Genomic DNA, 23,997 nt, shown 5'->3' on the forward strand with positions numbered 1-23,997 from the left:
GCAGACACTCAGACAGACGTGTGTACACCTCGGTAAGACACACACACACACACACACACACACACACACACACACACACACACACACACACACACACACACACACACACACACACACACACACACACACACACACACACACACACACACACACACACACACACACACACACCACACACACACACACACACACCATACAGGAGTTTTCGTAGTGTTTTGATAAGAAGATTTGAGCTGCAAAAACACTTAAATATAAATGGGCAACTCTTTGATTAATTGCCAACTACTTAAAGGGGACCTATCATGCAAAATGCACTTGTTGATGTCTTGTATACATAAACATGTGTCCCCGGTGTGTCGGGGAACTCACGCAGCGTCAGGAAATAAAACCCTCTCTCTTTTGCTCCGTACCCAAATCTCTAAAAACGGGGAACAACGGAGCTGATCCAGATTTGCGTCCGATATGATGTAATATCTGAAATGTGGACCCACGGCCCAATCAGAAACGTTGCTATCAGAAACAATGCCCGACTGTTTTGGACGTAATATGGTCGGTGTTTACATTAGCATCGCTAGCACTCAGAGCTAACCTGTGCTGGAGAGCATGTGTGTGAAGAAGCAGGAAGTAGAAAGGAACTCACCTTGTGGTATAACCGGCAAGAGAGAAAGCCTTTGAGCTCCAGACTGTTTCAGATCCTTGATAATCCATGATATGGCGTTTCATCACGGCAGCCTTTAGTTTAGACGGTAGCTGCCGGGTCCCGCATGAGCTCAGACCCCTCCTCTTTTAATTTGTATCAATTTTTTAAAAACTTTATCCCCAAATCAGCACTTTTGAAACAGGAAGTGAATTAGAGGGATATGAGGCATGGCTAGAATGGGTGATCTGTTTGGTATTTTGAGCAAAACACTTCACAGACATATATTTGTATATATCTGAGAGCTGTGCTGTTGCCTACAAATAGCATGATAGGTGACCTTTAAATGATCGATTGACCAGTTTCAGGAGGAACAGGTACGATTATCTGACTCCAGCTTTCAAATGTGAATATCTTCTGGTTCATGTACTCCTCTGTGACGGTTAAACGATTGTGTTTGAGATGCGAACAAAAAGAAAGATAATTCAGGACTTTTTTTTAAATGTTCTGACTTTAGAGACCAGACATCTAATCTCCAAAAGTCTCATCTACAAAAACACTGGGGAATGTTCTGATTCCAGCTTTTTAATGCGACTATTTGCTCGTAACTTTACTCCTCAGTGATTATTATTGTTATATATTTGAGGGGAAAAAGACATTTGAGGACACTGATCCACATGTTCTCCCGTCTATAGACCCAACCACCCTTCGAATGATAGAGCATGTCCTGTTCACCCACACGTCCTGAAACAGCAACATGGTAAACAGAGGAAGAGGTGTGTCTGATAATGCATGAAGAACACAGACCCTGGCTCTTTCTCAATTGCGAGGACGCTTACTTGGTAGCACATGTCTTCCGAGCGTCTTGCAAGAACACTTCCTAGCATTCGGAAAACGAAGAGTGGAACAGGCGAGCAAGTGTGCGTCATATGAGAGGCCCCGCCTTACATTTACCGCCACAAGTTTGGGGAAATTGGTCCGTGTGCAAAGCATTGTGGGGATTTTAAGACCGCGGAGTCTACACATGTGCAGCCTCGAAATGTCTCACAACGAAGTACGCCGGGCTCGGTAGAATTCCAAGTATGCTGGACATTGGAACAGTGCTTCGGCGCCACTCGTATGCTTGAAATAGTGGCTCTGGAGCGGCCTTACTCGCCATTGAGAAACACCCCGAGACTCTCACACCGATGCAACACTCTGGATTTGCATGATTTGCAGAATCTGCTGCAGCTGCCATTCACACCTGAGTCTCTCCACCTGCTTGAGTGGAGAAGTGTTACTGCTGCATCTGCCTGTATGCAAAGCAGGGAGGGGCTTATAGATACACCTCCCTCTGCTTTGCACCCTATGTAGTGCACACACATGCGTGCTTTGTTGCACCGGGGAAGATGTATTCAGTTTGATATCCACTGCTTTTGATGCAATATTAACTGCAGTGAGGTGTTTCAAAGAGGTGAGACATTGCAGGGGGCTTTTCATAAGAAAGAGAGGAGAGGGGGAGAGGCTGGAGGCTGGAGGCTGGAGGCTGTGTCCAGGACAGAGGGGGGAAGTAGTGGAGTACACATACTTTGTTACTTTTTACGTTATCAGTACTTTACTCCACTACTTATTTTTCTGATGACTTTTTACTTTGACTTCTTACATGTTGAACACAAATACCTGTACTTTCTACTTCTCTCATGTTGAACTCAAATACCTGTACTTTCTACTTCTTACATGTTGAACTCAAATACCTGTACTTTCTACTTCTTACATGTTGAACTCAAATACCTGTACTTTCTACTTCTTACATGTTGAACTCAAATACCTGTACTTTCTACTTCTCACATGTTGAACTCAAATACCTGTACTTTCTACTTCTCTCATGTTGAACTCAAATACCTGTACTTTCTACTTCTTACATGTTGAACTCAAATACCTGTACTTTCTACTTCTTACATGTTGAACTCAAATACCTGTACTTTCTACTTCTCACATGTTGAACTCAAATACCTGTACTTTCTACTTCTTACATGTTGAACTCAAATACCTGTACTTTCTACTTCTTACATGTTGAACTCAAATACCTGTACTTTCTACTTCTTACATGTTGAACTCAAATACCTGTACTTTCTACTTCTTACATGTTGAACTCAAATACCTGTACTTTCTACTTCTTACATGTTGAACTCAAATACCTGTACTTTCTACTTCTTACATGTTGAACACAAATACCTGTACTTTCTACTTCTTACATGTTGAACTCAAATACCTGTACTTTCTACTTCTTACATGTTGAACCCAAATACCTGTACTTTCTACTTCTCTCATTTCCCAAACAGCTGGTTCCTTTAGTCTGAATGTGTGTTGGTGCGTGATCATTATTCTTTAGAGTCACTGCGTGCCTATTGATTGGAACACAATCCGTGTATCCATCACTTCCTGGTCTTCTCTAAAGAAGAGGGACCAATGGAAACGTTGTCATGTTGCCGTTGTTCAGCATGGAAACATTCATTAGCTAACAATGACATTATTGTTCTATTAATATAAAGGGAGGTCAGGTACTCTTTAAAGCAGCTGCTAGCTATGGGTACTTTTTACTGAAGTACACTTCAAAGCCTCTTTCATTTGACTTGAGTAAAGAAGTTTAGTCAGTACTTCTACTTTCACCAGAGTATTTTAAAACACGAGTATCTGTACTTCTTGAGGAAAGGATGTGTGTACTACCATCTCTAGTCTCGGAGGCGGCTCTGCTCTCCAGAAACAGATCTGACCTTTGTCTCTACTTCACTGCGTCGCCCCGAGGCTCCGTTACCCAGGCGAGGACCAACATCTCTGGATTATTGCTCTAAATATAGCTCTCTCACAACATGACTCAAACATGTGATCTGGCAGAAATCCATGCGATGGATCTGCAGGAGGACGCACAGACCCGAGCGATGACAAACATGTTTTCACTAAAGTGTTTTCAATCGAGGCACTTTAGTGTTGGGATGGATATCTGCTATCTAAAAGAGTGTCAGTAATGATTCAGGAAACAACACACACACGCACACACACACACACACACACACACACACACACACACACACACACACACACACACACACACACGGTCTTTTCATCAGTTCCACTGTGCTGCCTGCATTGGGTCAATCTCAGCCCATCATTAAAATAATATGGTGGATTTTTATTGTCAATGATACGGTGGCCGACAGGTGCAAAAGCTGGGAGACCAGGGGACACTAAAGAGTGACGCACACAGCTGGAGACCAAGGGACACTAAAAAGTGACGCACACAGCTGAGAGACCAGGGGACACTAAAGAGTGACGCACACAGCTGGAGACCAAGGGACACTAAAGAGTGACGCACACAGCTGAGAGACCAGGGGACACTAAAGAGTGACGCACACAGCTGGGAGACCAGGGGACACTAAAGAGTGACGCACACAGCTGGGACGGAGCGCTTCAGGATGATAAAGCTGAACAACTGTCTCTCTTGTTGGAAACTTACCTAAAATGTTTATGGGCTTATTTTAACAATGTGGTCACATGACTCCTTCCGGTCCCAGCTGTGTGCGTCACTTTTTAGTGTCCCCTGCTCTCCCAGCTGTGTGCGTCACTTTTTAGTGTCCCCTGGTCTCCCAGCTGTGTGCGTCACTCTTTAGTGTCCCCTGCTCTCCCAGCTGTGTGCGTCACTCTTTGGTGTCCCCTGGTCTCCCAGCTGTGTGCGTCACTCTTTAGTGTCCCCTAGTCTCCCAGCTGTGTGTGTCACTTTTTATTGTCCCCTGGTCTCCCAGCTGTGTGCCTCACTCTTTAGTGTCCCCTGGTCTCCCAGCTGTGTGCGTCACTCTTTAGTGTCCCCTGGTCTCCCAGCTGTGTGCGTCACTCTTTAGTGTCCCCTGGTCTCCCAGCTGTGTGCGTCACTCTTTAGTGTCCCTTGGTCTCCCAGCTGTGTGCGTCACTCTTTAGTGTCCCCTGGTCTCCCAGCTGTGTGCGTCACTTTTTAGTGTCCCCTGGTCTCCCAGCTGTGTGCGTCACTCTTTAGTGTCCCCTGGTCTCCCAGCTGTGTGCGTCACTTTTTAGTGTCCCCTGGTCTCCCAGCTGTGTGCGTCACTCTTTAGTGTCCTCTGGTCTCCCAGCTGTGTGCGTCACTATTTAGTGTCCCCTGGTCTCCCAGCTGTGTGCGACACTCTTTAGTGTCCCCTGGTTTCCGTGGTGTTTTGAGCTTGGTTGCGTCAAGTTGCTGAAGATGTCTCTTCATGTGTTTTGGCACTTTTGTGTTTTTATATCTGCATCGTTTCTGAAGCTGCCGCGTGTTTCTGCCAAAGGACGTGTGTTGGTCCGCTGTAAGGCGTTAGCACCGGTCGAGCACCGTGCGTCTGCAAAACAAAAGCACTGTTGAACCCGGCGGGCAGCATGTGTGAAACGGAGAGAGAGATTATATGTTCTGGTGGTGAAGGAGTGTGTGGGAGTGTGAGAGAGAAACACATGAGAGGAAGTTCTTTCAGATAACTTGCGGTGGGCAGCGAGTGTGTGCGAGACGGCAGACTATCTACACACACGCAGGAGGTGTAATCTATATATACGCGGCTGAGAGGAAAAGGCGAGATGAACAGCCTGCTGGAGTTTCATTTGAATGGGAGGCTGCTCACACGTGTCTGTAATTATAGGTTTTCCCCGAGAGCCAGTGCATTATGTCGCTACCTATGCAAATTAAATGGAAGGTGTGTGTGTGTGTGTGTGTGTGTGTGTGTGTGTGTGTGTGTGTGTGTGTGTGTTTATAAAGGCCTCACACATCCCACGACTCTTAGTATTGCAACAACACACACGTACAGGTGGGTGTTAGGACTGTGGCAGCGCTGAGTAAATATAATCATGACAATAATAATAATGCTTTATGTTTGTAGCACTCGTCCTACGTAATGTCATGGAGTACAAGGAGGAACATAGGTTAAAAACAAAAGATAAATATTAATAAATAAGTTAAATGTATATATTAATATAATATAAAAGTAAATATAAATAAATACAATTAATTATTAAAATAAATAAATAACTTAATTAAAAGAATTATAAATAAAATAAAATGAATAAAATAAATACAATAAAATAAATAAATAAATAAATAAATAAAATAAATAAATAAAATAAATAAATAAAATAAATAAAATATAATTATCCGTGTGTTGGGGTTAGGGTTACTCAGTAAAAGTAAAAAATTAATAGAAATATTTAGAATAAAAAAGACTAAAATACCAATTAAAGGGGGATGCTAATAAAAGACTAAATCGGAAAACATTGAATACAACGAATACTACTTTCTGCCTCTCTCTCGCGGCCTGCCTCTCTGTGCTCTCTCCACCGAGCCGAGCACAGAGGGCCTCTTTGTTATTCAGAGTAGGAAGTGCAACCGGAACCAAATCTGCCATGCTTCGTTTTTGATATCATCCCGCCTTTGTTCTTCTCGCCTCGCATCGGCATGCGGACGGCCTCTGAAGCATCATGGGAACAGAAGGATGATCTTGTGAGTGTCTGACTGTGAGAGAAGCTGGAAGTGACATTTAGGCAGACGATGAGATAAAGGTCAAACCATGTTTCCACTAAACGCTCGAGTGTGTTTTTCTTTGCAAGGATAGGGCTTCAATTGATCAAACCTCTCCCCCTCCGATGGGTTTCCAGTGCATGTAAATAGTCTGCAGTGGATGATATCCCAACGTTCCAGAACATGGTGACATCACAATGCGCTCCTATTGGCTAGCGCTCCAACACATTGTACGTGATAGGCTAAGGGGCGGGACATCTCTAAGCGGTTGACCAATCACAACAGAGCCGGCCAGCAAACCAATCAGAGCAGACTGGGCTCTGGTTTCAGACAGAGGGTGAAAACATCAGCAGGAGAGGACTCTTTAAAGTAGAGACACTACATACTGATATACACCTGAACATCAGCAGGAGAGGACTCTTTAAAGTAGAGACACTACATACTGATATACACCTGAACATCAGCAGGAGAGGACTCTTTAAAGTAGAGACACTACATACTGATATACACCTGAACATCAGCAGGAGAGGACTCTTTAAAGTAGAGACACTACATACTGATATACACCTGAACATCAGAGGAGAGGACTCTTTAAAGTAGAGACACTACATACTGATATACACCTGAACATCAGCAGGAGAGGACTCTTTAAGTAGAGACACTACATACTGATATACACCTGAACATCAGCAGGAGAGGACTCTTTAAAGTAGAGACACTACATACTGATATACACCTGAACATCAGAGGAGAGGACTCTTTAAAGTAGAGACACTACATACTGATATACACCTGAACATCAGCAGGAGAGGACTCTTTAAAGTAGAGACACTACATACTGATATACACCTGAACATCAGCAGGAGAGGACTCTTTAAAGTAGAGACACTACATACTGATATACACCTGAACATCAGCAGCAGAGGACTCTTTAAAGTAGAGACACTACATACTGATATACACCTGAACATCAGCAGGAGAGGACTCTTTAAAGTAGAGACACTACATACTGATATACACCTGAACATCAGCAGGAGAGGACTCTTTAAAGATATGTTGTTGTTTAGGACTAGGTGAGTTGATGTGTTTTATGTTTGTGACATTAAATCAGTCTATATTTAAATTGCATTTCATGTTTTCTTTTTGCTTAAATAAACCTCTTTGAAAACATTCCCGTTTGTTAGTTTCTTTGAAAAAGGAACAAAATGATCCGTTTGAAAAGCTGGAGCGAGTAAAGATACGGCATGGAACAAAACTATTTGCTTGTTTCAACATTCCTGAATGTGTGTGTGGCCTCGATGGATCCCAGTGCAGCTCCACCAGGTGTGACTTGGAGAGCAACATCCCTCAAGAGGTAACGTCAGATCGTGTGTGTGTGTGTGTGTGTGTGTGTGTGTGTGTGTGGTCTAGCATTACTATCCTTGTGGGGACCTAAATCTGTTTACACAGTCACGTGTGGGGGACTCGCCTCCCTTATGGGGACAAATTGGAGGTCCTCATAAGGGGAATCAGTAATTTTAGGGTGAAGACTTGTTGTGTGTGTGTATGTGTGTGTGTGTGTGTGTGTGTGTGTGTGTGTGTGTGTGTGTGTGTGTGTGTGTGTGTGTGTGTGTCCTTCCTGAGGGCACGGCAGCAGTGTACGCGCTGCATACTAATAATCTTCGCCACCACCCGGCCTCAGACGGAGCAGTTAGCTCCACATCAAAGAGTGTTTCATCTGCAGAATCAGTGGGGAGAATAGAGACTCTGGTAACTATGGGAAACACACTTTTTAGACTTGAGCACAAACTCGTCGTATTTGGGCGTCGAGAACTTGTTTCAAACCAAAGCTATACTTCAATTCCCCTCGTCGTTTCTTCAAGGTGGGGAAGGTCATTTTGGAGAAAGCAGCTCGAGTGCGGTAGCATTTGAAAATACACAGCCGGAAAAACACTTCCTTACATAAGCCCCTCCCCCAACACACGCGCACATGACCAATGAGGGCACGAGATCAGTTTGTGCCCAGATGGAAGGCTGACCGGCAGGTAGGCCGTGCAGTTACTTTAGCCGGGCCGAGGCAGCTGATTGGTCGAGCTTTTTACAGCGCCACGGCTTCCACACATTTGTTGTCAAAGTATTTCAGATATTTATTGCTATCGGGATGTGAAGAGCATTCCATGGAATATAACACAAAGTCTCTCTCTCTCTCTCTCTCTCTCTCTCTCTCTCTCTCTCTCTCTCTCTCTCTCTCTCTCTCTCTCCTTCAGACACGAGCATACTTCTCTCTCAGGATATCAGCGGCTTGGAAGAAGAGACCTTTGACTGACGATGGAATCTGACGTTGTTAGCAGCGGGTGATGGGAAATAAAACCCCTCTGCTCGTCTCACTGATGAAGACCACATGCCTCCTCTTCCTCCTCTTCCTCCTCCTCCTCCTCCTCCCTAACCTGCAGCCAGTTGTCGAGTGTTGAAGATAAGGAGGCAGGAGGGACATCCATCACCTCCCCCTGACAGCCTCTCTCTCTGGGGAGCGCTGACAAGCTCCCTCCTCTTCCTCCTCTTCCTCCTCTACTCCTTCCTCTCTTGTCATCTACCGCGTTTCATTTCCTCTCCACTTCCCCCTCTTTTCTCCTTTCCTCACCTCCATTCCTTCTATCATGTTTTCCTCTCCTGACCTCTTGCACTTTCCTTCTCTTCTCTCCTTTCCTCCCTCTCGTCTTCTCATCCATGTTTTCCTCTCGTCTCATGCATCACCCTTTCCTCCTCTTATATCACCTATCTTCTCTCCTTTCCTCTGTCCTCCCTCTTCTCTCCTTTCCTCCTCCTCCTACCTATCATGGTGTCCTCCCACTTTCCTCTCCTCTCCTTCTCCCCTTTGTTTAATCTAACCTCTTATCCTCTCCTAACTATTGTATATCCTCTCCTCCCACACTTTCCTCCTCTCCTTTCCTTATCTCCTCATCTTCCCACCGAACCTGTTGTCCTCTCCTTCCTCACTTGTCTTTTTGTCCCTACTCAGTACATCAGTAGTATTGCTGTCTCCCCCCCCCCCATGCTGTGTCACTGCATTAGACGTGTGAATCTCTCTCTCTCTCTCTCTCTCTCTCTCTCTCTCTCTCTCTCTCTCTCTCTCTCTCTCTCTCTCTCTCTCTCTCTCATATCCCAACCCTCATTGTTCTACTTCATTATCAAACGCTGTCACACACCCCCCGCTGAGCCTGCCGGGTTATTATAGCTAACAGAGGGTGGTGGTGCTAAGAGGCACACACACACACACACATACACACACACACACACACACACACACACACACACACACCACACACACACACACACACACACACCACACACACACACACACACACACACACCACACACACACACACACACTTTCACGCACTTCTCGCAGGAGGTCTCCGGTGGATGGGGGACAGAGGAGTGTGTGGGATGCGCAGGGAGGTCAGGTCTGTGCATGGAAACGTTTTCTTTCGCACGGACACTTCCACTTTCTCCAGTGTGTCATCAGACCGCGCCGAGAGTGTCAACAGTGAGCGTGTGTGTGTAACAGACCGTCAGTAAAGCGCACCGGCATCAGAAGAACCGCCTGTAGCGCTAACCAACCCGTCAGTGTGTGTGCAGTGCGGGGTCGTGTTCATACAGATGCATCCTTACAAGCCGACAGCGAAGTGCCTCTGTGTTATGTGCACGCCCGGAAGTGTGCTTTGAGTCCAGCAGCAGCTCCTACCTGTCTCTCGGACATCACGTAGAGGTAGTTCCTGTCCAGCGAGAAGGCCATGTCCCGCAGCACGGTGCTTCCATCTTTAATGACCGAGAGGGTCTCGTACTGGACCCCGCCGTGAGGAGGCCCGTCCACGCGGATCTGAAACACAGAAACACACAGATCAGAGAGGGCTATTTACATCCGCGTGACAGCAGGGGGGGGGGGTGAGTGACGGGATGACAGGCGGCTGAAAAACAATCTATCGTTATCGTTTAGCGGCGCGGGCTCGGGGAGGAGACGCTGCCGTTTCCCCTGGTGCTCTCTGAAGGCGTCGTGGCCTCGTATGACTCCGTACGTGACGGGTTAAAGTGCAGACCCCCCCGCTTCAACAACTGCTCCGAATGACTTTCAGAGGCTCGTGGTCGGGGGTCCCGTTGCCGAATGTTTTCCGTCTTTAGCGAAGACAGGAAAGTTTCATTTCATTTGGAGAGAACACAACACGAGGCACACGCGTCTCTGTGCACGCAGGAGGGCATCGTCTCGTGTGTTCAGTGTATTCTTTACATATTAGAAAAGAGCAGGGAGGTGTGTGTGTGTGTGTGTGTGTGTGTGTGGTGTGTGTGTGTGTGTGTGTGTGTGTGTGTGTGTGTGTGTGTGTGTGTCTTGCACCAACAAAGTAAAATGATAGGTTACAATAGCTTTGAACCACCCTGTGAGAAAGTTCGGGAAAAAAAGTTATTTTTCAAATTTCAATATTTAGTATTTCCTTGTTATGGTTATTTATTTATGTGTTTTATCCCTTAATTTGTTTTAAATGTAGTTTTTTTATTTTCATATATTAACATGTTATATGTAATGATATCATTATGCGTGCAAACATTCATAAAATAGTGGCTGAATTTAAAAGAAACAAAAAGCAAATAATAATCAGCCCTTTAAAACAGGACCGCGTCTCATCCATCAAAGCCGACCCGTGAGACGTGAAGCGAGGCCCGTGCACCGGAGGGTCCGTCTGGAGGGGGCAACAGGAAGTCAGGCTGGAGGGGGGCCTCAGTGATGTCACATGACCCCCCCCCCTGATGGCTCTATCATCTGTCCGTCCCTCCCCAAACATTCATCTCTCTTCTGAGAGGCTGACAGCAGAGAGAGACTCTCCATAAAACATCAGAGGGGAAAGTCAAGGTCGTGTGTCTGTCAGAGGAAGATCTAGGGAGGGAGTGTGTGTGTGTGTGTGTGTGTGTGTGTGTGTGTGTGTGTGTGTGTGTGTGTGTGTGTGTGTGTTAAAGGAGGAGGAGACGGGATGGAAGTTCAGCCCCCAGAGACTTGCCTTCAGAGCTACTTTTATTTAGATGTCTGCCGTTCAGCGATCCTTATTAATAAAGGACGTGTCAGCAGTATTTTAGTTTGTTGTTGTTGTTGTTGTTTGTGTTCTTCTTCCTGTGTTTGAGGCTATAACAAGTCACAGGCTGAGTGGAGAAGCCGACAGTGAAGAGCTCAAAGTGGTCCAGCCCCCCGTCACCGAAGGACCTCTGTCTGACCTTGGCGAGATAACCCAAACACAGAGAAGAAGAAGACATGTGTGGAAACCATGTGCAGACAGGAAGTGCAGAGAGGAGGGAGCACACACACGCCTGCACGAAGCCTGTCAGCGTGTGTGTGTGTGTGTGTGTGTGTGTGTGTGTGTGTGTGTGTGTGTGTGTGTGTGTGTGTGTGTGTGTGTGTGTGTGTGTGTGTGTGTGTGTCAGGCTGTGATAGATGTCCGAGCAGACCGCCCGCCACCAGGGATCACAAGATAACCCCCCCCCCCCACACGACTGCAGTTCATCTGAATCAGATCGCTATCACGCTACTGTCTAGGGGCTTCCAAATCACCAGACACACACACACACACACACACACACACACACAGAAAAGTACAACATGAAAAGGTTGTAAATCTCTCAGTATGTTTACGATTTGAGTGAAATTGATAGCACACACGGGAGCTACTTTCAGGATGTCCTTTACTCCGCGGCGCTAATACAGCCAGCACACAGTGGCTTTGAAGCAGAGTCAAGTGTGCACGAGGTTAGAGTGTGTACTTGTTCTATAGTCAAACCAACTGAGAGCCATAACGTGAACACGAGGGCCGAGACAAAGGATAACCCGCGGCAACAAAGAAACCCTTCTGACTGAAGAGTTTGGCGTGTTTAGGGGTTTCCACGCATTACACACACACACACACACACACCTACGCTCACGTTCTCACGGTGCTGGAGGGTAACTGCCACTACAGTACTGGACTCCAGAATAGTTCTGAGGTGTGTGTACAAGTATTTCTATGTCCTGCTACTTTGTATTTCTACTCGACAACAGACACAAGCAATGAATACAATGTTGTTCCACGACACACATCGAAGTCCTCTCCAACTTCTACGAGCGAGTAGGTCGATTGTTCCGATATGACTAAGCGAGTTGTTTCTTGGAAGCGTGAGCGTCACGAAACATGGCGGACACCCGACTTTCTTTCACACACATCATCAGAAGCCTCCCATCCACCCCCCCCCGCACCGAGCACCGGACCTGGGGGGGCGGAGCCTTCTCCGTCGCTGCCCCCTCCCTCTGGAGCCCATCAGAGACCCGACCTCACCTCCTTCAAGACACTCACCTCTTCAATCTGGCTTTTAATGTTTCGTATTATTTGACTTTAACTTTAACGATATATTTATTTGTTGTTCCTCTATTTTATTTTCTCTTCACTATATCTGTAAAGCGTCTTTGAAAAATTAAATCTATTATTGTTATTATTATTTCAGGGGGGAATCCTAAATTGTAGAATAGTTGATTCCATTTCTAGCGAGAAGTGTATATTTGACTTTCAGAATCCTCGTCTATGGTTTCAAAGATATCCTGAAGATTATTTCTAAAAATATAACTTCCGACCTGGAAGTAACGCTGCGTCCTCACTACGGCGTCGACAGCTTCAAAAACGGTTTCCAACGCGTCTGCCCTTTCACTTCGAATGGGGTGACGTCACGTTGCCTCGCTTTTCGCCGAACTGAATTGTGGGTAGCCAGCGCCAGCCAATCAAATCCCGTTTCGGAAAATCTGATAGCTCAAGCCGTAGCCAATCAAACCGCGTCTAAGCTGGGAGAGATATCCCGCCGTTCATTTCTATATTTCAAAAAAAGTCGGAGGAGAAACTAACTATCGCCGTAGCGATCACCCGGTTTTGTATGACCAGACCCTCTTCACCTACCGGGACACAAACCGGAGGAACCAGCATGGGGGGAGGTGGCAGAGACAGTGGGGGAAACTGGTAGGTTTCCGCCTGTTTGGGGAGTTTATATATATATTGCTCCCATAAAATCCCCGGGGTTTTTGCTCTGTATGTCGGGGGCGGGAGATTCATGTGATTGGTTGTTGGTCGCGTTGCTCGAATAAAATCCCCAAGCTCCAGACACGCCCAGCTCCACGCTTTTTCTGAAGCTGCAGTGTGGACGCTCCGTTACTGTCAAATAATCGTAGCTGAAGCTTCAGCGTTCAACTGCACGTTATGGCTCAGCGCCACACCTCCGTGACACACGGTGCCGCTCGTCTCGACCGTTTCAGGCGACTTGTATTCTAGAAAAAACGGTTCTTTAGGAAGTTCCAGAAGAGTACGAACAATGGATGTCTTGTATTTCACGTTTGTTTGACACAGAGATTATTCACATATAAACACATGGAGAAATCCCATTGGCCCAGGGAGACGCTGCCTTCAGGGTCCACTACAGGAATACGCCATCCCGGCCTCGCTGTATAGCATCACTCTCCCTCCACCTTTAGCCTCTCTCTCAGGCACTCACCCCCCCCCCCCCCCATGCCCCCCGTGACCCTGCATTATTTATGATGCTGCTAACAGGTAGCATCGAGACCCTGCAGCCCCCCCTGGCATTATCTCGGCGCCTCTATTTCAGGAGGACCCTCTGAAAAGCCATTTCAACACGGCAGCCATTAGCGCCCCCCCCTCTATCAGCAGAGCTGCGACTGAGTAAAGTGGGGGGGGGGTGAAGATGGATGAGAGTGGTGAAACACACTGTGCATGTGCCGCCAGCGCCTGCTGACGGGTTTCAACAAGTATAATCAGAAACGTACGATATTCACATCTTTGATTTACGACGCATTCGAACGCAAATACAATTCATACAAATGATGGTTTACATATTTAACAACTATAAACTCAACGTAAGCAATTTGAAGTTGTGGTGCTGAGCACTTTAGCCAACACTGAATACTTTGACGTTATACCTGACGGCTAAATACTAGACATTCATGTTGTATTCATATTCATTAGGACAAAACCAATCCCAATATTTAACTACTTTATTTATCCCTCGGAGATATTCAAAAGATACACCAGGTTATAAACGGTGACTACAGTTTGATACAAGTTGGACATTTAAAGGTCCCCTATTCTACTGTTCTTCATCAATGTATCACAGGGCTCAGATATATCCAGAGCCTGTCTCTGATTGGCTGATGAAACAGATCATTGCAGCATTACCCATAATCCCCTCTGTTTCAGCCCTGTTTCCAAAGTACTGATTCTCTTCACGAAGAGGGGACACATGTTGATGTAGAAGAGACACGAAGAAGAGGGGACACATGTTGATGTTGAAGAGACATGAAGAAGAGGGGACACATGTTGATGTTGAAGAGACATGAAGAAGAGGGGACACATGTTGATGTAGAAGAGACATGGAGAAGAGACATGAAGAAGAGGGGACACATGTTGATGTAGAAGAGACATGAAGTAATTCAGCAAGAGACAAAACAATTCATAACATCCGACCGTCTCTCAGCAGAAAGTCTCCAACCGGCCGCTTCCAGCCGTGAAATAAGGCTCGGAAAAGCTTCTTGTTTCTGTGTGCAAACGTAATGTCGCTTGTCGGGGGGGGGAGTCCTGCAGGAGAGCCAGCGGGGGTTCTGATCCCACCATGTAAGCCCCTGCAGAACCTTTGAAGGTCCATCAAACTCCCATTCAGAAGGCCCTTCTGCCTCTCTGCCCCCCCCCCCCCCCTCTCTCTGTCCCCCCCCTCTCTGTGTGTCCCCCCCTCTCTGTCCCCCCCCTCTCCCCTCTCCCCTGGTCTCACTGGTTTTGAACAGCGTGCCAGACTCTGGATCCCCGCCCGTGACTGTGTGTGTGTGTGTGTGTGTGTGTGTGTGTGTGTGTGTGTGTGTGTGTGTGGTGTGTGTGTGTGTGTGTGTGTGTGTGTGTGTGTGTGTGTGTGTGTGTGTGTGTGTGTGTGTGTGTGTGTGTGTGTGTGTGTGTGAAGCTTTTTCATCGAGTGAAAAGTGCTGAATGAATCCTCGGTAAAGGAGCATCAAATGTGTTTGGGATGCTGCTGCTCAGAGATAGAAGAGAGGAGAACGGCGTTTAGTAACGTGTGCAAAACACAGAGGGGGGAGAGGTACTCAGATCTGGTACTTGAGTAAAAGTAGAAGTACTCAGATCTGGTACTTGAGTAAAAGTAGAAGTACACAGATCTTGTAGTTGAGTAAAAGTAGAAGTACACAGATCTTGTAATTGAGTAAAAGTAGAAGTACTCAGATCTTGTACTTGAGTAAAAGTAGAAGTATTCAGATCTTGTTCTTGAGTAAAAGTAGAAGTACTCAGATCTGGCACTTGAGTAAAAGTAGAAGTACTCAGATCATGTACTTGAGTAAAAGTAGAAGTACACAGATCTTGTAGTTGAGTAAAAGTAGAAGTACACAGATCTTGTAATTGAGTAAAAGTAGAAGTACTCAGATCCTGTGCTTGAGTAAAAGTAGAAGTACTCAGATCTTGTACTTGAGTAAAAGTAGAAGTACCAGAGTGTAGGAATACTCTGTTTCAATACAAGTCCTGCATTCAAAATGTTCCTCAAGTGAAAGTAGAAAAGTATTATCATCTAAATATAGTGAAAGACAGTAAAAGTAGTCGTTGTGCAGATTGGTCCATTTCAGAATAATATATATGATATGTTTTATAATGATTGATCATGAAAGTGTTCTCAAAGCTGGTGAAGGTGCAGCTAGTCTGAAGTACTTTGTAGACTGCAGGGTAGCTGGTGGATTTACTCCAGGTGGAACTAACGTCTGATTCAACACTTGGTTATATTTCACTAAAGGTATTAAATACAAGTAGTGGATTGAAAGTACACCATGTACCTCTGAACTGTAGTGGAGTAGAAGTACAAAGTAGCATGAAATGGAAATACTCAAGTAAAGTACAAGTACCTCTAAATTGTAAGCACCGTACTTGAGTAAATGTCCTTTGTTACTTGACAGCAAAGTGTACATGTAGCAGTCCAAGCTGTGGAGGAGGACTTAGTGATGTTCTGTGTTTCCCAGCTCGTCTCCCGATGTTTGTTCAACGTCAATTTTTAAAGAATGTTTCTGAGTTGAAGCCGCAGCTGCTAGCGATTAGCTGAAGCTGCTTTCTCTGCTCGAGGGTCTGGAAAAGAGAGGCTGTTTTCTAACCTTGGCCTTGAGGGAGGTTAGTGTTTCTGGAACGTTCTTACAGACGGCTGCCAACACCAACACACACTCTGCACTACCGACACACACTCTGCACCACCGACACACACTCTGCATCACCGACACGCATGGGAACCTTCACCAGGACACACACCGACACCTTGCTCCAGCTCGGGATGAAGTCAAATGTCAGGTCCTCCTCCCACGCGTCCCAGAAAAGCAGAAAGAAATGCACACAATCTAAATCTTAGCCAAGTGTAGTTGTGTAGTCTAGAGTCAGAACATGTCGTCACACTTGATACGAGACATGACAACTGAGGAAGCAACAATCCAGTGAGATATGGAGCGTTGCTTTTAAATCCCCGACTCTTGAAAACATCCTCATTTGAGTTGTATCTCAGACGAAACAAGGTCACGAGGTTTTCATTTCTATATTCTTTTAAAGATGGATCATCAAGTTTCATGTTAGAAACAGACATTTTCACCATTTCGGACTTATTTTTAGACCCTCCGGAAAAACGCGATTCTGCGATCTAGAATTTACCGCATAATCAGCAAAATGGCGCAGATTTTCAAAAGGCCGCATAATGGTAAACGGTAAATGGACTGTACTTATATAGCGCTTTATCCAGTCTTTAAGACCCCTCAAAGCGCTTTACATGCTACATGTCGTTCACCCATTCACACAGAGCAGTGTATCTAACTCTAAGACCTAACACGCATACACATCCACACACCGTTGGCCATCGGGAGCAACTCAGCGTTGAGTATCTCGCCCATCGACATGTTGGCTGCACGGGCTGGATCGAACCCACAACCTTCTGGTGGAAAGACGACCGCCTCCACACGAGGAGAGAAACACCAGGATGAAAACATCTAATCCGTCTCATGTACCGACGAACATCTCGGCTAAAGACGGGGCAAAGCAGTTCCCGATGTCTCGCACGAAAGTGGGGGGAAACTATTCTGCACCCCGTGTGTTGGAGCCTAAGAGAACATCCACGGTGACGACCCACTTCGATCCACTCGAACATTCGGACATGCTTTCTGCTGCTGCGGACAAGAAGGCCAACGACTCACGTCCACCGAGGCATCGACCTCCAAGCCCTTTAGAGGGCTACAAGAAACGAGGTGAGAAGCCTACGAGACTGAAGCTGGTCAGATAACGAACGAGGTAAAACAGAATGAGGCGGAGAGGAGAAGTAGAAGAAGTGTGTGTGAGATCGCATTATCAAGGATTTTTGCCCGCGTTTTTTCTGGAGGGTCTATATCTCGTACCACAACATCGTGATTCTGGTCAAATATAGCTCAAAATAACTTTCCCCAGCTGATTACAAGATGTGATTTATATAAACATCCCGTCTTATTCCACGAAACCTCACCACGCTAAAGATCCACGTGTTCTATTTGCTGATTGGAGTGAGACTGTGCTTCGAGAAGTCTCACAGTAACTATCCGGCAGATATCTCCTGCAGCTAATCCAGTCCAGCAGAGCCTTTATCTGCTGATCCACACACGGGATTGCCCTCCGTCTCACGGCTCAGACACTGCTCTGTGCAGGGAGGTCATGCTGATGGAAACGGACACAGGTCAGAGGGATGTGACCGTATCCAATCAGCTCCAGCGTGTCTGATGGGACCAATCTGAGCCTCCGTAAATGGCCTTGGATTGGATGTGAAATTGGTTCATGTGACAGGTGACAGACAGCGGTTTGGGAGCCAGTGAGGAGGCGGGACCAGCTCTGTGACGGACAGGGCAGGAAGAAGACTCTCAGCATGCTTACAACCACGCAGAGTGAATACTCAGCCGTACTTTCTGCGGTGGCCGATTATCAAAAATACTAAGTTCCAAGGCTGACAAGGAGATGTTGAGCTTTGACTCGCGTATACATGAATACCATGTTGCCACGGGAACGTCTTGAGGGTTTTATTGATGTGAATTCAATAGATCCTTTGGCAGTCCAGAAAGACGCGACTTTTTGTGAGACCCATACACACTATTAACCCTACATGGCTCGTGTTCTGTAGGTTTTAGCGCATGTCAATGGTCTGCAGAGGCTGAAATGCCCTCCGAAGGAAGTTCTCTAATGTAAATGTGATGACGACACAACATCACACCATGTTTATGTCTAACCTAGGAATGATATTTGTTGGTGTTTTAAATATTCCCCCCGCTCTTCTGCTCGCTGCACATCAGGGGAGGAACACACACGAGGCGTACTCATTAAAAGACTCCCCGATGGAGCGCTACATTCACGTTTAATTAGAGAACCTTAGAAGCTTTGCAACATGACATTTGGTACAGCGCTTAAAACACACACACACACACACACACACACACACACACACACACACACACACACACACGCACACACACACACACACACACACACACACACACACACTCACACAGAGATACAAATCAAACGTCTGTATTGGACAGTTGGCAGAACACCATGTTCTCTCTATCTCCATCTATCTGCATGTCTCTGCTGAAAACTCGCCCTGAAATGTAGCAGACTGCTATTGTATTTCTACTTTAGGTGGAATGGGTACAAGCTGCCTGTGTGTGTGTGTGTGTGTGTGTGTGTGTGTGTGTGTGTGTGGTGTGTGTGTGTGTGTGTGTGTGTGTGTGTGTGTTTCTCTCTGCACACTGGGAGGAAACACGGAGCCTTTCTCTGCCTCGATAACGCATCTAATCCATCACCGGTGTCAGGCTGAAGAATTCTGGTGTCAGTAGCAAGCAGCGTTTAGAAATGTGCTCTCTGTGTGTGTGTGTGTGTGTGTGTGTTGTGTGGTGTGTGTGTGTGTGTGTGTGTGTGTGTGTGTGTGTGTGTGTGTGTGTGTGTGTGTGTGTGTGCACCATCTCTTTGTTCCTGTTGCTACAATGTAAGCTCCATAAGGCGTATGTTAGCCTGATGCCTATATGTGCTGTTTGTCACTTCCCATCGACAGCCTGAGGAGGAGAGAGGGAAATACAAGGACAGATTGTAACGGAAGAAAAGGAGCGACACATGTAGAGAAAAGGGAAAGGCTGGGTCCCATAACGTGGAGGTCTTATGTAGTTTCCTAACCACTATGTAGTGTCTCTACTTTAAAGAGTCCTCTCCTGCTGATGTTCAGGTGTATATCAGTATGTAGTGTCTCTACTTTAAAGAGTCCTCTCCTGATGATGCTCAGGTGTATATCAGTGTGTAGGTTCTCTACTTTAAAGAGGTCCTCTCCTGCTGATGTTGAGGTGTATATCAAGTATGGAGTGACTCTACTTTAAAGAGTCCTCTCCTGCTGATGTTGAGGTGTATATCAGTATGTAGTGTCTGTACTTTAAAGAGTCCTTCTCCTGCTGATGTTCAGGTGTATATCAGTATGGAGTGACTCTACTTTAAAGAGTCCTCTCCTGCTGATGTTGAGGTGTATATCAGTATGTAGTGTCTCTACTTTAAAGAGTCCTCTCCTGCTGATGTTCAGGTGTATATCAGTATGTAGTGTCTCTACTTTAAAGAGTCCTTTCCTAAAGTATGGTGTAGTATGCTAAAGAAATAATAAAAGGAAGTATTGAAGCTCTTTTCTTATCATAGAGAATTCAAACAGCTCTTATCATGGATGCTACCAAGTCACTTCCTTATATGTGGCTGAGTTAATAGCATTTCTAAGCAAAACATGACGTGCGACAAAAGACTGAAAGCCCTGCAGGTAATTCTCTCTCTGCTCATATGCAGCACGACTCCTTCTCAAATGACCCGAGCCCTGAGTCAATACACGGAGCAATTACTTCATCTTTTTGGCCAGGCCCCATAAAGCGTATTGATCTGCCTCCGCATGCGCCCCCGTTATAAAAGCAGTTAACCCCCCGCTGTACTCCATCTCTCCTCATGTGATTGGACAGCAGACGCACCCAACAAATCATACATGATGACCGCTCAACTGGCCAATGTTTTTCTTTCCTCTTCTGTTTTACGACCCATTGATTGTGAGTGAATATGGAAAGCAAACATCCTATTAAAACAAATCCTCGCCGAGTCGTAACAACCGATCTCTGTAACGGCTCTATCCAACGTTCAATTCCCTCTCAGATTCATAACTCACTAACCCCAAGCACAGAGGTGGGAGGTAGTGGAGTACAAATACTTGGTTACTGTACTTAAGTACTTCTTTCTGGTATCAGTACTTTACTCCACTACTTAATTTTTCTGACCACTTTTTACTTTGACTTCTACATTTTCGAATACAAATACCTGTACTTTCTACTTCTCACATGTGTACTCAAATACCTGTACTTTCTACTTTCAACATGTTGAAACTCAAATACCTGACTTTCTACTTCTTACATGTTGAACTCAAATTACCTGTACTTTCTACTTCTTACATGTGAACTCAAATACTGTACTTTCTACTTCTCACATGTTGAACTCAAATACCTGTACTTTCTACTTCTCAATGTTGTACTCAAATACCCTGTACTTTCTACTTCTACATGTTGAACTCAAATACCTGTTACTTCTACTTCTTACATGTTGAACTTCAAATACCTGTACTTTCTACTTCTTACATGTGAACTCAAATACCTGTACTTTCTACTTCTCACATGTTGAACTCAATACCTGTACTTTCTACTTCTTACATGTTGAACTAAAAACCTGTACTTTCTACTTCTTACACGTTGAACTCAAATACCTGTACTTTCTACTTCTCACATGTTGAACTCAAATACCTGGTACTTCTACTTCTTACATGTTGAACTCAAATACCTGTACTTTCTACTTCTTACATGTTGAAACTCAAATACCTGTACTTTCTACTTCTCACATGTTGAACTCAAATACCTGTACTTCTACTTCTACATGTTGACTCAAATTACCTGTACTTTCTACTTCTTACATGTTGAACTCAAATACCTGTACTTTCTACTTCTTACATGTTGAACTCAAATACCTGTACTTTTCTACTTCTTCACATGTTGAACTCAAATACCTGTACTTTCTACTTCTTACATGTTGAACTCAAATACCTGTACTTTCTACTTCTTACATGTTGAACTCAAATACCTGTACTTTCTACTTCTTCATGTTGAACCCAAATACCTGTACTTTCTACTTCTCACATGTTGAACTCAAATACCTGTACTTTCTACTTCTCACATGTTGAACCCAAATACCTGTACTTTCTACTTCTCACATGTTGAACTCAAATACCTGTACTTTCTACTTCTCACATGTTGAACTCAAATACCTGTACTTTCTACTTCTCACATGTTGAACTCAAATACCTCTACTTCTACTTCTTACATGTTGAACTCAAATACCTGTACTTTCTACTTCTTACATGTTGAACTCAAATACCTGTACTTTCTACTTCTCACATGTTGAACTCAAATACCTGTACTTTCTACTTCTTACATGTTGAACTCAAATACCTGTACTTTCTACTTCTTACATGTTGAACCCAAATACCTGTACTTTCTACTTCTTCAGGTCAGGTCAGGTACTCTTTAAAACAGCTGATAGTTATGGGTACTTTTTACTGAAGAACACTTCAAAGCCTCTTTACTTCTACTTGAGTAAAGGATGTGTGTACTTGCACCATCTCTGCCCGAACATGATGACATCAGCACTTTCCCCTCTCAGGGTCTGTGGTGGGATGAGATCAGACCCCGACTTTAATCAGCCTAAACACACACTTTAAACACAGCGGCATGCCAGGACTATTATTAGCTCGCATTAAAACAGAGCGCGGGGCCACGGAGGTTCACGGAGAGGAGGTTTTCTGCTTAGCACTCAGAAATAAAGTTCACCAGACCAGAAAAACCACGACAGGTTTGCTTTGAATCCTCTCTCATTCAGAGGCCACTTAGAAAGGCATTCAAACTTAAACACTAAACTAATTAGACGTATTTGTCTCATGTTATTCTAAGAAGAGAGCCGTCAGTGGCGAGGAAGGAAGTGAGTAAATAAGCGAACAAGGCAAAGCATTACAAGCTCTACGATGGTGAGACACAAGCTGTTACAGGAACAAATTACTATTATAAGTATATTCAATCGTTCCCTTGAAGTCTAAGAAAAGATATCTTCTAAAAGCGGCTCCGTCTCTCCGGGGAGGATCTGGTTTTAAAGGTGGAGCGTCGCAGATGTACGGCTGGAAAGAAGAAAGACTGCGAAAGACAAAACATCACTCAGCTTTTACAGAAACTACAACGCTGTTACACCGAGGTCAGGAAACATCCCAGCACACTTCAAAGCAGATCACACAGATATGCAAAGGAGGACAATAAAGCGTCGGGTGGAAGGGCAAAGGAACGGAAATTGTTTCAGTTTCTCCCAGAGGATAGCGAGGTTTAAATGTGGGACGAGATTGGCAGCGGGAAGTGAGATACAGCCAAAGGACGGCCGGCGGGATCTGAGTGCGTGAGAATATGAAAGCACTTCAGTCCGACCTGTAAAGTGTGTGAGGGAGAAACAGCTCAGGGTTTGAGACGGAGGGTGAGCGTGATATTGATGAATGTGTGATAATGCTAAGAGCCAATTATACTTATGAATGTGTGCACAGGTGCCAGACATGTTACGCATACACGGCTATCGGTAGATCCAGATTAGAAGACACGATGTGTCTTAATGAAAGGGATATCTGGATGCTTTAGAACGTGAGAAACTTTAATAGCAGGAGAGGACTCTTTAAAGTAGATACACTCCATACTGATATACACCTGAACATCAGCAGGAGAGGACTCTTTAAAGTAGAGACACTACATACTGATATACACCTGAACATCAGCAGAAGAGGACTCTTTAAAGTAGAGACACTACATACTGATATACACCTGAACATCAGCAGGAGAGGACTCTTTAAAGTAGAGGACACTACATACTGATATACACCTGAACATCAGCAGGAGAGGACTCTTTAAAGTAGAGACACTACATACTGATATACACCTGAACATCAGCAGAAGAGGACTCTTTAAAGTAGAGACACTACATACTGATATACACCTGAACATCAGCAGGAGAGGACTCTTTAAAGTAGAGACACTCCATACTGATATACACCTGAACATCAGCAGGAGAGGACTCTTTAAAGTAGAGACACTCCATACTGATATACACCTGAACATCAGCAGGAGAGGACTCTTTAAAGTAGAGACACTACATACTGATATACACCTGAACATCAGCAGAAGAGGACTCTTTAAAGTAGAGACACTACATACTGATATACACCTGAACATCAGCAGGAGAGGACTCTTTAAAGTAGAGACACTACATACTGATATACACCTGGACATCAGCAGGAGAGGACTCTTTAAAGTAGAGACACTACATACTGATATACACCTGAACATCAGCAGGAGAGGACTCTTTAAAGTAGAGACACTACATACTGATATACACCTGAACATCAGCAGGAGAGGACTCTTTAAAGTAGAGACACTACATACTGATATACACCTGAACGTCAGCAGGAGAGGACTCTTTAAAGTAGAGACACTACATACTGATATACACCTGAACATCAGCAGGAGAGGACTCTTTAAAGTAGAGACACTACATACTGATATACACCTGAACATCAGCAGGAGAGGACTCTTTAAAGTAGAGACACTACATACTGATATACACCTGAACATCAGCAGGAGAGGACTCTTTAAAGTAGAGACACTACA

General features: G+C 45.0%; 1 protein-coding gene across 1 annotated transcript in view; it reads right to left on the reverse strand.

Moving 5' to 3' along the window:
• plxna2 (plexin A2) overlaps positions 1–23,997 on the reverse strand; it is a gene marked incomplete at its 5' end in the record, with an annotated part of 185,735 nt that overhangs the window by 94,473 nt on the left and 67,265 nt on the right. Inside the window, 2 exons of the mRNA XM_034078338.2 lie at positions 8,529–8,587; positions 9,886–10,020. Of these exons, the coding sequence (XP_033934229.1) occupies positions 8,529–8,587; positions 9,886–10,020 (194 nt within the window). The remainder of the gene's footprint in view (positions 1–8,528; positions 8,588–9,885; positions 10,021–23,997) is intronic.

Source organism: Pseudochaenichthys georgianus, unplaced genomic scaffold (assembly GCF_902827115.2).
Source record: "Pseudochaenichthys georgianus unplaced genomic scaffold, fPseGeo1.2 scaffold_413_arrow_ctg1, whole genome shotgun sequence".
Taxonomy (NCBI): domain Eukaryota; kingdom Metazoa; phylum Chordata; class Actinopteri; order Perciformes; family Channichthyidae; genus Pseudochaenichthys; species Pseudochaenichthys georgianus.